The sequence below is a fragment of the Hyla sarda genome, chromosome 4 (genome assembly GCF_029499605.1).
Source record: "Hyla sarda isolate aHylSar1 chromosome 4, aHylSar1.hap1, whole genome shotgun sequence".
Lineage (NCBI taxonomy): Eukaryota > Metazoa > Chordata > Amphibia > Anura > Hylidae > Hyla > Hyla sarda.
This window is the reverse complement of record NC_079192.1, coordinates 102358924-102375308: the sequence shown is the minus strand read 5'-3', so window position 1 is coordinate 102375308 and position 16385 is coordinate 102358924. Positions and strand designations below refer to the sequence as shown.

The window sequence follows — 16385 nt, the reverse complement described above, 5'->3', positions numbered from 1 at the left end:
TGACTCCTCTGGCAATGGCAATATCATTTGTGCTTGTGCAGGGCATGGCCTGCTGGAAACTGACACCCCATAAGGATGACCGAAAAGAAGCCTGGGTGTTGTTTTTTTCCAGAGGAGCTGCATTGTAATCTGAAGACCATTGAGACCAGCATATTCCCATTGATCCATTTGTACAGTGATGCTTACACTTGATAAATTGGTAAAAGTCATACAAGAGCATAAACCACTCAGTGCTTCCCAGGATTATTTCAGCATGGTGGGAAAATGCCTCCCATTAGTATCTTTCTGCTGAACAAGTAGCCTTCACATCCAAGAGAAAAGCTCTGTGGCACAAAAGGACAGCATCCCAAGACCCCTTGAGAAGCCCTTTCATTTCCCTAAACAATACAATACAGTAAAATGTCCGGGCATGCTGGGAGTTGAAGTTTTGCAACATCTGGAGGGGCCACAGTTTGAGACCACTGATTTAAGCACAAGCAAATTGCTTCTTGCCAGTGGGTAGTCTGGCTAAGGCTGCATTCACACCACGTTTTTGCAATTTAGTTCCCGTATCAGGTTTTGATGAAAAACGGATTCCTCAAAACGTATGTACAAATTTTATCCCATATACGGTTTGAGAAAGGATGTCCGGTAGCATCCGTTTTCCTTAAAGAAAAAAAGTATAAGTTTTTAACTTTTCACTTCATTATGAATAAAGTTTCACTTGTTTGATTGAAATTCCAAGAAAAAAAACTGCAAAGTCAAAAACCGTATGGTGCAAACCGGTTGGAACCATACGCACATACGGTTCTCTACGGTTCCCATCGTTTAAAAAAAACGTATACGGTTTCAATACGGTTTTTCACATGGACCAAAAACCGTGGTAGGCTACAGTTTTGGGTATGTGAAAAAAACGGGCAAAACCGTACAAGACGCAAAACGGATTCAACCGGAGGCATCTTTTGGCATACGAATGGAGAGTCAATGCATACGGTTTTCAATACGGTTCAGTACGGTTTTCAAATTAAAAACGTATATGGGAACTGTAGTGGAAAAAGGTGGTGTGAATGCACCCTTAGAAAATGTATTTTCAAATACTTTGGGAATTGGAGCATAGTGTGGCTGCAAAGAGTGGGTCCCATACTGGAGTCCCCAACATGCATCACACATGCAGCTGATCATATGCGAACAGGTGTTCTACAGACTGCAACTGGTGGCTGGAAATTCCAGCAATAGTAATAGTAATAGTACACTCTTATGATCACATGTAACGCATTGCTGTGTGTTATACCCCCACATTGAGCACCACTGTATGCTGCTGTGAGAGCAATTATTGTGTACTACATGACAGTATTGAAAAAGGATTTCTTTGTAGGAGAATGGACTACACAGTGAGCTTGGCTGCCCAAAATTTAGATCGTAACATTATGCAAGCTTGCATTATTAGCAGCGCAACGTTGTGGTTTTAATATCATGTGGCCAGAGTCGTTCTATAGTCCCAGGCTTATTTTGTTTGTTTTTTTTGTCTTTTTTTGCCACTGCTACCTACCACCCCTCCCTACACTATAACAATTTGTTTAAAAAATAATGATGGAAAATAATTCACAAGTAAAACCGATAAAATCTGTAAATCTTTCCATGGTCTGTGCATGTGCAGTAAGTACTTTTCAGCACTGTCTTTTGTGAAGACTTTTCTTTCAGATTTGCTTCTCTAATTTTTCAGAAGGCCTTTTAAAAAATGAAAGAAGCAATCTGGTTGCAGTAGGCAACTGGTCAGCTTTTATCTGCACAGGTTTTGATTAAAAGGGGTACTCCGCCCCTAGACATCTTATCCCCTATCCAAAGGGCTGTCCATGTAATGTGTGTATATTCTGCGTCCTCCAGAGTGAGAAATACTGAATGTACCTACTCTCTGATGTAGGGAATATATTAGGGTCATAAACAGGAGATCCCCCTCTATTAACTGGCAATTCCTAATAGACACCCCCTTATAAGGTACACATTTAAATATCCTAATATATGGGGATTATATGTCGTCTTTGTTGCTTTGCATTTCAGTCTTGATGGTTGCCTTTGTCATTTTGCTGTAACAGGTTAGAGAAAAGATCTGTAAGGCTCTTCGTGTTGATCTTCATAGTTTCCTCGAAATATTGAGGCATTTCCGTGTGGTTGAGGATATACCTCATAATTGTGCATATTGTCCGTGTTGCCAGTCACTTCTGCTGTTCTCCTGCCAAAATGTAGTAAAACGTTTTGTCTTTCTACTCCATGTAAGGCTGCGTTCACATGGCTGTATAGACCCTTCCCGTTCTTCTTCCGTCAAAAATAAAAACGGACTTAAAAAAAACGGACAATAACGGATTTGGATCCCTTATTGTTCAGTTAATCATTTTTTTTTGTTCTGAGCATGCTCAGAAGTAAAAACGGATCAAAAAACAGTATGCAAACGGATGACCTCAAAGGCTCATCCGTTTTCCATAGACTTCAATGTTAAATTTACTGTATCCGTTTTTTCTACCGTTTTTTTGACGGAAGAAAAAATACTGCATGTACCGTTTTTTCTACCGTCAAAAAAAAAGGAAATGAGTGCAGATGGGTATAAACGGATGTAAACGGATAGTAAAAAAAACGCATTGACATGAATGGGATTTAAAAAAAAACAACTTTTTTTAATCAGTTTACAGCCTGCAAGAACTGAAACTAAACGGGGGGGGGGGGGGGGGGGGAGAACTCTCCCTTACAGTAGGTTGATGGCATGACATTACTAAGTGTCGTCCTGCCATGCCAGTGTTTCCCAACCAGGGTGCCTCCAGCTGTTGCAAAACTACAACTTCCTGCATGCCCGGACAGCCGTAGGCTGTCTGAGCATGCTGGGAGTTGTAGTTTTGCAACAGCTGGAGACACCCTGGTTGGGAAACACTGTGCCATGCTACTATAGTAGACTATGCCAAGGGTTGGTACCAGTTATAACTGGGTACAATCATCCTTATAAGTGAGATCACCGGATGGGTTACGTATGCTTGTGCTTATTTCAAATTTTTTTTTTTCCTCTTTCTGTGACTTGAAAGGGTCTGCAATATTTTCTGTCAAGTGTAGGAATCCAAACAGAGAGGATGTATTGAGTGCAGCCTGAAGAATGGAGACGTTAGTAGCAGTTTTACATAAGGCAAAGCATAGTAGGAAACTTGACTCGCTTACTTTTTACTGTTACTTTGATGTCACATTCCATTTCTGGATCACGATGGGGAGTGGGGGGATCTGACTGTACAGATCATACGCGAGCCCATGTCTATATGTATGCGTGCTAGAAGAAGCCTGTTAACTTGTCACCTGTCGTGTTTGACTTACACACTGCTTGGGGAGTACTGCAGTGGTTAAATAGGGAGCAGTGTGCCTGTTCCTGGCACCTTTTCAGTAGTGTGATCACTTGTGTGGCACACCCAAACAGAGCATGTTTAGCGGGATATGGTACATGCTGCGACAGATTAAGAAGGATTCAATGAAGATTTTGAGATAGGTTTATGTTTGTCTCATGTGAAGCATTACTTTCCATTGACTAGTGAATCTGTAGGGGATATGAAGCAATACTTGTGGAAATCATTACAGGGTCCAGTGTAACGTTCAGTCTGGTGCGGACACAACCTGCTGACTTTCATATGCAGGCTCAGCAGGAGGTGAAAGGGTTGACAGAGTGCATCTTGGCTAATCTCTCCTCTGATTAACTATTTCTTGTCATTCCTTATCATTGTAGATCGTATCACATACAGAATATCTCTATCCAGACAAGCAATATGTCTAAACCACTAAGTGTGATAGGTGCAGATCCCACTATGCATCCATTCTGCTTAAGGGTATTAGCACATATCCAGTTTACCCTTTTTCATCATATGTTTGCTACGTAATGCTGGACAGATGAAGCAGAGCCTAATTTATCAAATGTAGCGTTTGCTTGTTCATGGTGTCCATTATACTGTATTAGAAGATCCTGACTTTGTTTGCTTTCCACCAGTCAGCTGCCAGCCAGATTCCAGCACTCCACTGTTAAGAAGGTCAGATGTCTACAGACGTAACTGGTGAATTGTGTAGCAGCTGCTTTCCTTCAGTGTCCAGGATTATCTTCTTTCATTGGTTCCAGGGGCAGACTTAGGTCGGTCTTATACACGGCGGTAAGAGCCTTCCGCTGCCATGCAAGTTTAATCATTGCAGCCTGCAGTTGCAGCTTTAGGGTACAATTATGCATGCTGGACCCTACTGCGGATTTGATCCTGCAAATTCCATACTGTTAAATCAATACAATTAAATATTTTAACACCGCATCAAATCGGCAGAAGATGCCGTACTTGTGAATTTGCCCCAAAGCAGCAGTAAGTCCAAGTTTGGGCTGCAATTATCAGAGAGTGGCTAGCTGTCAGACACTAGTGCTCGAGAGTCCCTGATAATTGCAGCCAGCACGTGGACCTCCAACTGCATAAAACATAATACAACAAAAAGTAGTAACAACAGTACCAACCTGAGCATGGCCAATATGACACACAGTTACAGACAGACAAAAAACAGGCATCAGAAACAGAGGCAACATGGCATGGGGGAATAGTAAAAGGCAGTAAAGCAGGCAGACACCGTGCACCCACCCTAACAGCATACTTGCTCACCACATACACAACCATACACACACACACACACACACGCCCCTCCCCCCCCCGCCACAACCTCTCTGGTAAGGAAATGGGGTATAACAAGTTACACATTCAGGACAGCCAGCCGTGGAGCATCCACTGATGTATCAAGGAAGAGCCATGGCATCCATACCTTGTCAAACTTTTTAGGACACTTCTGACTAAGGTAGAGGGCCTGATAAACTGGGACATACTTATTAACTAGACTAATCCAGTGAACAATAAGGGGGTAGAATTGTCTTTCCAGGTCATGGCTATAATCTTGCATGCACGGAATTGAAGAAAACAAATCAGTCTCCGCCTCATTATTAGACCCAGCAAACAGACCTCAGGGGCAATAGGAATTCTAGGTGATCAGTAAGGCATTGCATGGCCTTCCTCCAGAACAGGACAACACAATTACAGCTCCACACTACATGTAAGAAGGAACACTCTTCCACTAAGCACTTAAAGCACAAATCAGATGAAGAATAAAGACTAGGCGAAAACGAGACTGAATAAGGAGATTCCAGTCCGAGGGATATGTAACTGGGACTGCAAGTCAGTGAAGGACAAATAATTTATGATCCTCACCGAACAGATGTGTAACAAATTCAATCCCACGACCCCAGAAGCAGGCAGCCGATAACTCGCGTAGTTGGGGCAAATGTACATTCGCCCACTGAGGGGTTCTTAGAGAGACACCGGATTGTGGGAAGCACCTAGACGCCACAAACCAAACCACAGCCACTGTTTTTATAGTGCCAAGAAAAGTAGAAGTAGCGGAAGACATGTAAGTGCGCTGGTGAGGCTCTCATAAGATCCCACGAGGGCCCTAGCCAGGGCTATTGCTATGTTAGAGAGATCAAGATCGATCCCCCAGGCAACATAAACCAACTGAGAAGCAAAAAAGTAATTATGTAAATTAGGAGCCGCCAACCCACCTTCATGTTTTGGCATCGGAATTAAAGCCAGACTCAGTTTAGGAGGCCGGCCCTGCCACTAGAAGTATCTCAGCACACCATTCAATTGTTTAAAAAAAATCTCTTGGGGGAAGAACAGCCAACAAATGGAACAGGTGTAAAAATTTGGAGAGAGAAATCATTTTAAAGATATTTAACTACTCGACAGTGACAAAGAGTGAGTAGACCAGAACTGCAGACGGACCTCAGTATTGCCCAGGAGAGGGTCCAAATTAGGAGGTCGTCATCCCCACCCCTAAATAGGGAAACTTGCTAACCCCCTAGCATAATATGGCTGCCCAATTGGGGGTCCGATGACCCAAACTAAAAGCTTCATACATCTGTATTGTGGCCATAATATATCCTGTCTGAAACCAGCCTAACCAGAATATGGCTACTTCTTAGTGGGTGCCTACATTGTAAGAAGGGTTTACCCATACTGGACAACTCTAGGGGTGTGTTCTCACCTCGGAATTTTAGTGCATAATTCGGCATTGGAATTCTGCATGGAAATCGTAGAGCATTCATCAGAATTCTACTTCCCTGTGCACATAGCAGAATTTTGTGTCCGCAGAAAGAATAAACCTGTTCATTTTTTCTGTGGTCGCCGCACACAAGTCTCAATGCACCTGCAGTCTCCATAATGTACGCACAGAGACTTTCTGTGCAGACATTTCGAGGTCTGAACAAAGCCTGTGTTCCTTAAGTAAAAAGCTGATCTAACTCTAATTCAGGCCATACCATTTTATTATGATTTTTTTAACCTCCTATAGTATCTGTTACAAAAAATAGACCTCAGCCCTTTAGTCATCTGGGGGAAGACCTTTCAGCGAAATTTCCAAGGTTGAGGTTTACTGTTTAATTGAACTTGTAGTATAGTAATGAGGTGTTTGCATCACCCACTTCTTTGGACTGGATGAATAAGTCTGCAATGGGTGGAATTTTTTTGTTGTGTATTTAGTGGGCAGAAAGTGAAGTGGGTGCAGAGACAGAAGTGAAAAAGCAGTGTCATGGATGTAATTGTGCAGGTTCCGCTCTAAGAATAGTTCTGTCATTTTACACTTTCCATTTCAGTGGTACCTCAGGAACCTAGAGACTTCACTTCAGATAATAGCTGTGTGCGTGGTCTGCCACTCTGCAAGATAAAAGAATACATTCAAGAAATGGACCAAACGTTGTCACTAGACAAGCGTTACTGTCATTAAAGAGTACCATATTTTGTAAACTAACTTAGGTTATATTCCCTAGCTACTTCTAACGCCTCTTCTACCCTTAATATTTTTTTCCGAGCTTTAAAAAGCTGTGTATCTTACCTTTCCCCTTGCTCATTGTGTGAGCGTCCGGCAGGAGAAAGTGGGCGTTCCCCAGCAGGCGCGATGTCACTGAAGCCTGTGAGAGCTGTGCCTTGCCATGCCCCGCACACACTTCCTAAGTTTGGACTTCTGCAAGTCCTGGAGGAGACCAAACTAACTGTTTTGACTTGCGCAGGGAACAGAACAGAGCCACCTAGTGGCTGTTTTTTCAGTCACATTAAAGACATATAAAGGTTGAGAATTTCAATTGTAAGTAAAAAGCAAAGTGTCTTATAATTACATAAAGAACAATATATTAAAAGTTTAGTTTGGTGACAGGTTTAAAACAAGTCTAAGGTTCTGTTCAGTCCGTGTCTAAGGGCTCAGACCGTCACCAATCTCTAGATATAGCCTGGTGAAGCACCACAGCAGTGCGCCTCACTCCCCGGCGCTGCACTTATTGTGGGAGACAGGCTCCATTATTGTATGTGAGTGAGTGTTCACCCGGGGGGGAGTGAAGTGCACCGCTGTGTGCTTCACCTGGCTATATCAGTTAGGGTCTCGACACTGATCAAAACTTGTTACTTGTGTTTTTTTAAAATTTTATTTCATAGACCATAAAGCTTTTATGTCCATTAAAGGTAACCTGTCATCAGATCAGAAAATGTCCACAGCAAATCTATCTAGTGTGTATTTACGGTGCTTACTGCATGAACTAAGAGTGTTGGGTTTTTATTAGTGTGGAATGTTGTTGTTTTAGACTTGCAGGATTACACTCTATTTACTATGGGGGTTTGCAGGTCACAAAAGTTCTGACCAGCTTTTTCTTGGTGGGAATTTTTAGCCATTTATTCACAGGATTTTGAATAGGTTGGGTTTTGAGAATGCACCCCTTAACCTGCTCAACCACTCCCCCCTTTATGGCCAACCATGCCCCTTTTCCGGTTTGTAAGGCTTGTAGGTTTGTTTTGTTCTGGCGCAGACACAAATTGCGGCCCAGTGCACCACGTTTTGGTGCTCAACCCAAAAAAAAATAAAAAAAATAAAAAACAGGTCAAGTTCACAATAGTAAATCATTGCCAGTTTTGGGTATCGAAGCTCATCACCTTTCAATACCAAACATATGTGGGGGGACTTCGTGGAGCATACCCTGTGTACATCATATTGATTGGTATGGTATACCCTGTTTGCCTACATTTTCACCTTGTAATATTGTTATACAGTGACCCCCTGACCTACGATGACGCCGACATACTATAATTTCAACATGCCTTGGCCTCTCGGAGGCCATCGCATGTTGAAGGCAGTATCAACATTTTGTATGTCGGGGCCATCGCATAAACGGCTATCCGGCAGCGCAGACTGCTTCAGCTGCCGCAGGATAGCTGTTTACGGTGCCCTCCGGTGTCTTCCGGTGATGGTCTCATTCCTGTCCTCGAGGCTCCGGAGCGCCCTCTTCGGGATCCCCTCCATCGCCGGCGCTCTCAGTCGTCGTCATCGCGTTGCCGTGCACGCCCTCCCGTCATGCAATAGGAGCGGCGTGCGTAGTGACCTGATGGCGGCGTGAGAGCGACGTACCTGGGCAGCAGATGTTTCTGTTTTGCACTATGCCCTATATTTATGCTGCAACCTTTTTTATGCACTAGCTACTTTATAGACTCAGTGGTCACTTGATTATAGATCTGTTTGAGTATAGGAGCAGTACATTAAGACTTACTATATTGGACTCGCATATCATAGTGATCCACTATATATTTATCGGGGGCCAAGTGCAATATTGATATAGTATTTTTAATACATCTGTGAGGTGCTTATGTATATACATAATTATGAGGGTGTGTATTGAGAACCATTATCACATAGATTATCCAGGATGTTCCCCCAACCATTGTTTTAACACTGTCTTATGTGTGTATGTATGTTTTTATATGGGGAGGATGGGATTATCAATTGTATGTCATATATGAATTTTCTTGTTTTAATAAAGTATAATTTTGATGATTACTTTCTTGTTACATTTACCGTATTTATCTATTTTGGGCAGAAGTTTTTGTAGGTTGATATATTTAGTGTCATCTTGCCGATTTGTTTGGGGTTATTTTGCTTACCCCTACATATACATTAGTCCTTTCTTGTAGGTTATAACTAGAGATGAGCGAACTTACAGTAAATTCGATTCGTCACAAACTTTGATGAATTATCCTGCGTAAATTAGTTCAGCTTTCCGGTGCTCCGGTGGGCTGGAAAAGGTGGATACAGTCCTAGGAAAGAGTCTTCTAGGAATGTATCCACCTTCTCCAGCCCACGGGAGCACCTGAAAGCTGAACTCATTTATGCAGGATAAGTCATCAACTGCCAAGCCGAGAAGTTCGTGACGAATAGAATTTACTGTAAGTTCGCTCATCTCTAGTTATAACAATACCAAACATAGCCTGTGGAGAAAGGTGGTGCTGTTTATGCATAAAGATCAAACTCTTTTTGGGCTCTTGTTCAGTGGTCTTCAAACTGTGGCCCTCCAAATGTTGCAAAACTACAACTTGTAGCATTACTGGACATCCTTTAAAGGGGTACTCCGGTGAAAACCTTTTTTTTTTTTTTTTTAAATCAACTGGTGCCAGAAAGTTAAACAGATAAATTACTTCTATTAAAAAAAAATCTTAATCCTTCCTGTACTTATTAGCTGCTGAATACTACAGCGGAAATTCTTTTCTTTTTGAAACACAGAACTGTCTGCTGACATCACGAGCACAGTGCTCTCTGCTGACATCTCTGTCCATTTTGTGAACTGTCCAGAACAGCATATGTTTGCTATGGGGATTTCCTTTTACCCTGGACAGTTCCTAAAAATGGACAGAGATGTCAGCAGAGAGCACTGTGCTCAGGATGTCAGCAGACAGCTCTGTGTTACAAACGGAAAATAATTTCCACTGTAGTATTCAGCAGCTAATAAGTACAGGAAGGATTAAGATTTTTTAATAGCAGTAATTTACAAATCTGTTTAACTTTCTGGCACCAGTTGATTTAAAAAAAAAAAAAAAAAAAAAAAGTTTTTCACCCCTTTAACATGGGCTACCATACTGAAGGTTGTCCAGTCATGTGGCAAGACATTGTTTCCCAACCAGGGTGCCTCCAGCTGTTGCAAAACTACAACTCCCAGCATGCCCGGACAGCCAAAGGCTGTCCGGGCATGCTGGGTGTTGTAGTTTTGCAACAGCTGGAGGCACCCTGGTTGGGAAACACTGCTGTAAGTTGTAGTTTTGCGACATCTAGAGGACCATAGTTTTGGAGACCGCTGTCCTTGTTGCTATAGAAGTATTCCTTTCCTAATAAGTACAGATGGGAGCTTCCATCTTTAGAGTCTTGTGAGCATTATTGTGTGCGGGGGCTATTCACCAGTGACGCCATACAGAGCTAGGTGTTAGCTTTTACCCCTTATCATGCACTTGCTAAAGTCACCTAGTGCTCGAGAGATGTCTTCATTTCTATGGGGCTTCGTCAGAGCTGTGGGCCTGTTAATTGGCTTGTTAGCGGATGTGTGAAAACTGTCATGGCTGTGAGGAGAAGCCTTGACGATTTCTCAGAGAGGCTTTGGAATGTGACAAGAAGTGATATCCAGGAAACAATATAGATATTATTTTTCCACAGTTCTGCTGTAGTCGTCCTTTGTTTTTCGTCTTAATAATTTACACAATAATAATTGCCCATAACAGTGTCAGATAGCTGCATTCATAATCTGCCTTAGTGTAGAACCTAATAAAGGAACGGTAATTAGTCATCTGGTTGCTATAGGCAACACTTTTTTTTTTTTTTTTTTTTTGAATATCACCTCATTTATCTTCTGAGCCCCTGGGACCATGATGGGGGAGCACAAGGGTGTTACATCTCAGCTGAGCATAAATAACTTATCACTGCATAGTCAGCATCTGCATACAGTGCAGATTGTACAGTGTTAAAAAGCAATTCTCGTGCAGTTCCTCTTTAAGGGTGAAGCCATAGACGTAAGGTGGCTGTCTGCAAAATCTCTTATTCCCCCGAGTGTGCATGTGTTCTGAATGAGAAGAGGGGATAAGGTCGCTGCCAGACATCTCTGGCCAGCAGTTGACATCTAACAGGGATCCCTCTCTCCCATGGCATCTGCCATCAGTCGTGAGGCCGCCATATAAATAAAATTAGTAGGTTTGGCTGACAAATCTAATGTGTGTGTCCAGATTAAAGGGGTCCTCCGGTGGGGGAAAAAAATATTTTAAATCAACTGGTCCCAGAAAGTTATACAGATTTGTAAATTACTTCTATTAAAAAATCTTAATCCTTCCAGTACTTATCAGATGCTGTATACTACAGAGAAAGTTATTTTCTTTTTCAATTTCTTTTCGGTCTGACCACAGTGCTCTCTGCTGACAACTCTGTCCATGTCAGGAACTGTTCAGAGCAGGAGAGGTTTTCTATGGGGATTTGCTTGTACTCTGGACAGTTCCTGACATGAACAGAGGTGTCAGCAGAGTACAAGCAAATCCCCATAGAAAACCTCTTCTGCTCTGGACAGTTCCTCAAAGAAACAAGGAGCCTCAGAGGAGGTGGCGGACATCAAGAGGCGGTGGACACTCTGAGGATAAAATCCACTTTAATCACCCATCATGCAACGCGTTTCACAGATTATCTGCTTCATCAGGAATGCCTGATGAAGCAGATAATCTGTGAAACGCGTTGCATGATGGGTCATTAAAGTGGATTTTACCCTCCGAGTGTGTCCAGTGCCTCGTGATGTCCGCCACCTCCTCTGAGGCTCCTTGTTTCTTTGTGCATCTGTTCGAAGGTGGACCGGCTGCCGGCATACTCACACACAAGCCCTTTTCCATTGTTACACTTGGCGAGTGTAACATTCTGGGTGAGCATTGTAATTACCTCTGTTCACCCTTGTTTTTAGTGGTAATGCGCTAGGTAGCGCCCTCTCTATTCCCTTGCTGTTTCTGGACAGAGGTGTCAGCAGAGAGCACTGTGGACGGACAGAAAAGGAATTTAAAAAGAAAATAGCTTTCTCTGTAGTATACAGCACCTGAAGTACTGGAAGGATTAAGATAGATGTAAATAGATGTAATTTACAAATCTTTCTGGCACCAGTTGATTTAAAATATATTGTTTTCCACCGGAGTACCCCTTTAAGCCCACATTTATTACACAAAGTCCATGTATTACAGCATTAGGCAAGGGGATGACATTCATTTTTATCCAATGCTGTGGGCTTTTCCCTCTCCCAAATTGTGCGATATTTAGAAAATACGAAATATCGATATAATTAGTAAGTATCCATAGCAAACAATGCATGTAACACATGGATTTTGCAGTGGTTTTGGGAGATTTACTACCTTTTTGAAAAAACTTTTTATGAACCAACAGGAAGTTCAGCCCAGTCAGGTTTTGGGCCTGTTGGGAACACATTGCAATACATTCTGCAAGCCTTTTTCCACTGGTTGAAATAGTCATGTGAATAGGACCTAAGTGTTGATAAGTAGCATGTTTTTTTTTTTTTTTCCTCTTTTTTTTCTTTCTCTAAGAATGAAATAGTTAAGACAAGCATTGCAAAGAATAAATTCTCACCAGACATTGTCCACATGTCATGTCCCGCAGCTTTACATCTGCTTACAGTCTGTGAAACATCACACACTTTGCATGATAAATAATTCTAGGCAGCAGCATGCAAATATATTGATGAGCTCTGGCACTTTTCCTTCCTGCTGTAACTTTGGGGCTACCTCAGAGCATCAGCGTATTATGGAGAGATGTTGAGGGGGCTGGATTTGGGTACCTCCAGCTGTGAACAGACCCAGCTACCTAGATCATATGGTATACATCAGTGGTCTCAAACTGTGGCCCTCCAGATTTTGCAAAACTTCAACTCACAGCATGCCCGGACAGCCAGGGAGTTGAAGTTTTGCAACATCTGGAGGGCCACAGTTTGAGACCACTGATGTACAGCTTCCAGTGAACTGCTGACTGATGACTGTCACACAGATGTGAGCTTAAAAAGAATATATAGGTCACAACCCATTGATCTGTATGAGCACTGTGTAATCATTTTTCCCTGTGGTGGTGCTGCAGGAAAATGAAAGGGGTACTCCTCTGGAAAACATTATTTTGTAAATCAACAGGTGCCAGAAAGTTAAACAGATTTGTAAGTTACTTCTATTTAAAAATGATTAATCCTTCCAGTACTTATCAGCTGCTGTATACTACAGAGGAAATTCTTTTCTTTTTGAATTTCCTTTCAGTCTGACCACAGTGCTCTCTGCTGACACCTCTGTCCATTTTAGGAACTGTCCAGAGCAGGAGAGGTTTGCGATGGGGATTTGCTTCTACTCTGGACAGTTCCTAAAATGGACAGAGGTGTCAGCAGAGAGCACTGTGGTCAGACTGAAAAGAAATTAAAAAAGAAAAGAACTTCCTTTGCAACATACAGAAGCTGATAAGTACTAGAAGGATTAAGATTTTTAAACAGAAGTAACTTGCAAATCTGTTTTACCTTTCTGGCACCAGTTGATTTAAAAATTTTTTTTTTTTGAGTGGAGTACCCCTTTAAACACTTACTGCCAGACTTCTCTCTGCAGATCACACTTGATCACTCAGAGCACCAGCAGCAGAAATCCAGGGATTGTCCAAGTGATAACACCTATAAGCACAGTATAATGAACAGAAATATACAGCAGGTGTCATGATGGCAATTCATTCATTCCTTTTTTTTTTTTTGCATTCTGAAAATAAACCACAGCATAACCTCCTTTTATTTTTTAACGCATGTGTTTTAAAGTCCATGATTTTAAGGCAAGTAATTGCCCTTTAATTTTGTAATCACTTTGCCTGCTGTTTTATTCCCAAACTATATTTACTTGTCGTGTTGGAGGTTTAACTTCTTGCTTTTTTTGTGGCAAAACTTATTATTAATTTCCATTTCCAAATTGCTCTTCTAGGTTCTTGGCTAGGAAATTGAAGCCTTGGGCTGCACGAGAAAGCAATTACAGAAAGCTGCTGACCATGCGTTAGGATTCTGGGGACTGCCACCTTTTTGGATTATAACATTTATTGTGGATTGTAAAAGGGAAAGAAAGTGACAATGGGGAGGAAGAAAATACAGATTACGCGGATAATGGATGAACGGAACAGACAGGTACTTAATACAAAGGAGATGTGCATTCTGTGTTTTGATGCTATCTGGTAGCAGACTTTAACAAATACTTTCCCGAAGAAGAAAAAAAAAAAACTACTTATTTTAGTGACGATCTTAAAAAAAAAAAAAAATTAAAAAAAAAAAAAAAACCCTCTTATTATCCATGTATATAATTGTGTAATAAGCCTTTTTCTATGTATGTATCTTTTATCACTGCCTGGGTGTGCAGACACGTTGGCCAGGCTCCATACATGTTTGTGTGGCGTACCTTTTTAAAGGGGACATGTCACATTGAAAAAGCAGTCCTACAGCCTGCATGTTATAGAGCCGGATGAAATAAGCAAATTGGCTAATAGTTTTGTTAAAAAAGTTCCAGTGTAACCTGTCATTATCTCTTTTCATTCTTGGTTTAGGGTCAAGTGGGTGGTCCTATTCATTGTCAGCCTTCCCTGTAGTAGTTTACATACAGAAATAGCTGTTAATCAGTGATCAGGGCTGCCCACTGAATTCCCAAGCCCAGAATGAGCAGAGATTGTAATGAAAAACTGACACGTTAGCGCTCTTTTAGACCGGCTGGTGGTGACCCATGCTCATTTACAGAGCCTTTATGATTCTCAATTATTCGTGCGGCCATTTATATGCATCATATGTGGCCACACATTGCCTGTTCACACAGGGCGAAGTGCAACTGGTAACCATAATTTAAATGGCAGCACAAAAGATCCAATCAGCCGACAAATGAACGTTTGCGTGTTCATTGGCCCATCGCTGGCCCTTTTACATAGTTGGATTGTTCTGAATGGTCATTTGCCTTATAATCTGTGTAAAAAGGCCTTTATACTGTAACTTTTTTAACAAATCTATATCTCATCTGCTCCTCCTCTATAATATGCTAACAGTAGACTGAACTGCATTAGCAATGTGGTGGGTTTGTTTGTTTCAGGGGGCTGGGATATAGTTTGTTATATGTGACACGTGGGATACTTTTCTGGTGAGCCTTATAATTCAGTATTATGCCACCTCTAATTTTGTATATGCTTTTACATATCCTTTTTGTTGAGAAGTATACCATTCTGAAGTCAGGGTAAAAGTTTCTTACATACCAAGAAACAAAATGAAAATGTAGAATATTCAGATTCATATTTGTTTATTCTTTGTACAGGTCACATTTACCAAGAGGAAGTTTGGATTAATGAAGAAGGCCTACGAACTCAGTGTACTATGTGACTGTGAAATTGCACTGATAATTTTTAATGGCTCTAACAAACTGTTTCAGTATGCGAGCACTGACATGGATAAAGTCCTCCTCAAGTACACAGAATACAATGAACCGCATGAGAGCAGAACCAACTCTGACATTGTGGAGGTAAGGATGCTACCTACATGTGTTGGGATACATAGATTCAGTGTAGAACTCCTTCAGGTTGTTTGAGGGATAGAGTTGATTATGTAATGTGTGCAGAGGAACTACTGGAGGGAGTAGGAAAAATGTATGGCTGCCATGGGCTGTTCCTTACTTTCCTGTTCTCACTCAGCTGGAGTCTGTTTACTATGATATTCACACAAATTTTAGACCAATAGTTCCTAAAAGGTACCTTTCAGGCTTTTTATGCTTCCCAAACCTTGACAGCATGAGACACAGGCTCCTTTATTACAATGAACTACGATTTACTTTAAAATTCTGCAATGTTTTAAAGGAGTAGTCCAGTGGTGACTCAGTGGTGAACAACTTATCCTCTATCCTAAGGATAGAGGATAAGTTGCAGATCGCGGGGGGTCCGACTGCTGGGGCCCCCTGCGATCTCCTGTACGGATCCCCGACAGCCCGCGGGAAGGGGGCGTGTCGACCTCCGCACGAAGCGGCGTCCGACACGCCCCCTCAATACAACTCTATGGCAGAGCTGAAGCGCTGCCTTCGGCAATCTCCGGCTCTGCCATTGAGATGTATTGAGGGGGCATGTCTGCCGCCGCTTCGTGCGGAGGTCGACACCCGCTATCTGGCTGGAGAGCCTGGTCCCCGTACAGAGAGATCGCAGGGGGCCCCAGCGGTCGGACCCCCCGCGATCTCAAACTTATCCCCTATCCTTAGGATAGGGGATAAGTTTTTCACCACTGGACTACCCCTTTAAGGAAATCATGTTCTTAAACCATCCGGTTACACGGATTTGAGCCACCGCAGTGTCTTCTCTCTGCCCTCCTGACCTTCATTGACAGGTCTCTCCCTTTTTTTGTATGGGGAAAGATCTGTCAATGATGCCCACAATTTTACAGTAAATCAGTTCATTTTTATGAGGGAGGCTGCTCCTATTTTAATCTGCCCATGGGTTGGCCAGCATCA

The 16385-nt window shown here is 42.1% G+C and overlaps 1 protein-coding gene across 12 annotated transcripts in view; it reads left to right on the top strand.

Annotated features, from left to right (window-relative positions):
* The window catches only part of MEF2A (myocyte enhancer factor 2A), a 164089-nt gene that overhangs the window by 57090 nt on the left and 90614 nt on the right, over positions 1-16385 (top strand). For 9 of the 12 annotated variants that reach the window (XM_056571830.1, XM_056571825.1, XM_056571833.1 and 6 more), the window contains 2 exons: positions 13851-14047; positions 15210-15413. In XM_056571830.1, coding sequence (XP_056427805.1) covers positions 13994-14047; positions 15210-15413 — 258 coding nt within the window. In that variant the 5' untranslated portion in view covers positions 13851-13993. Of the gene's footprint in view, positions 1-3988; positions 4146-13850; positions 14048-15209; positions 15414-16385 lie in introns of all 12 variants that reach the window. The other 3 variants (XM_056571828.1, XM_056571826.1, XM_056571827.1) reach the window with 2 other exon arrangements.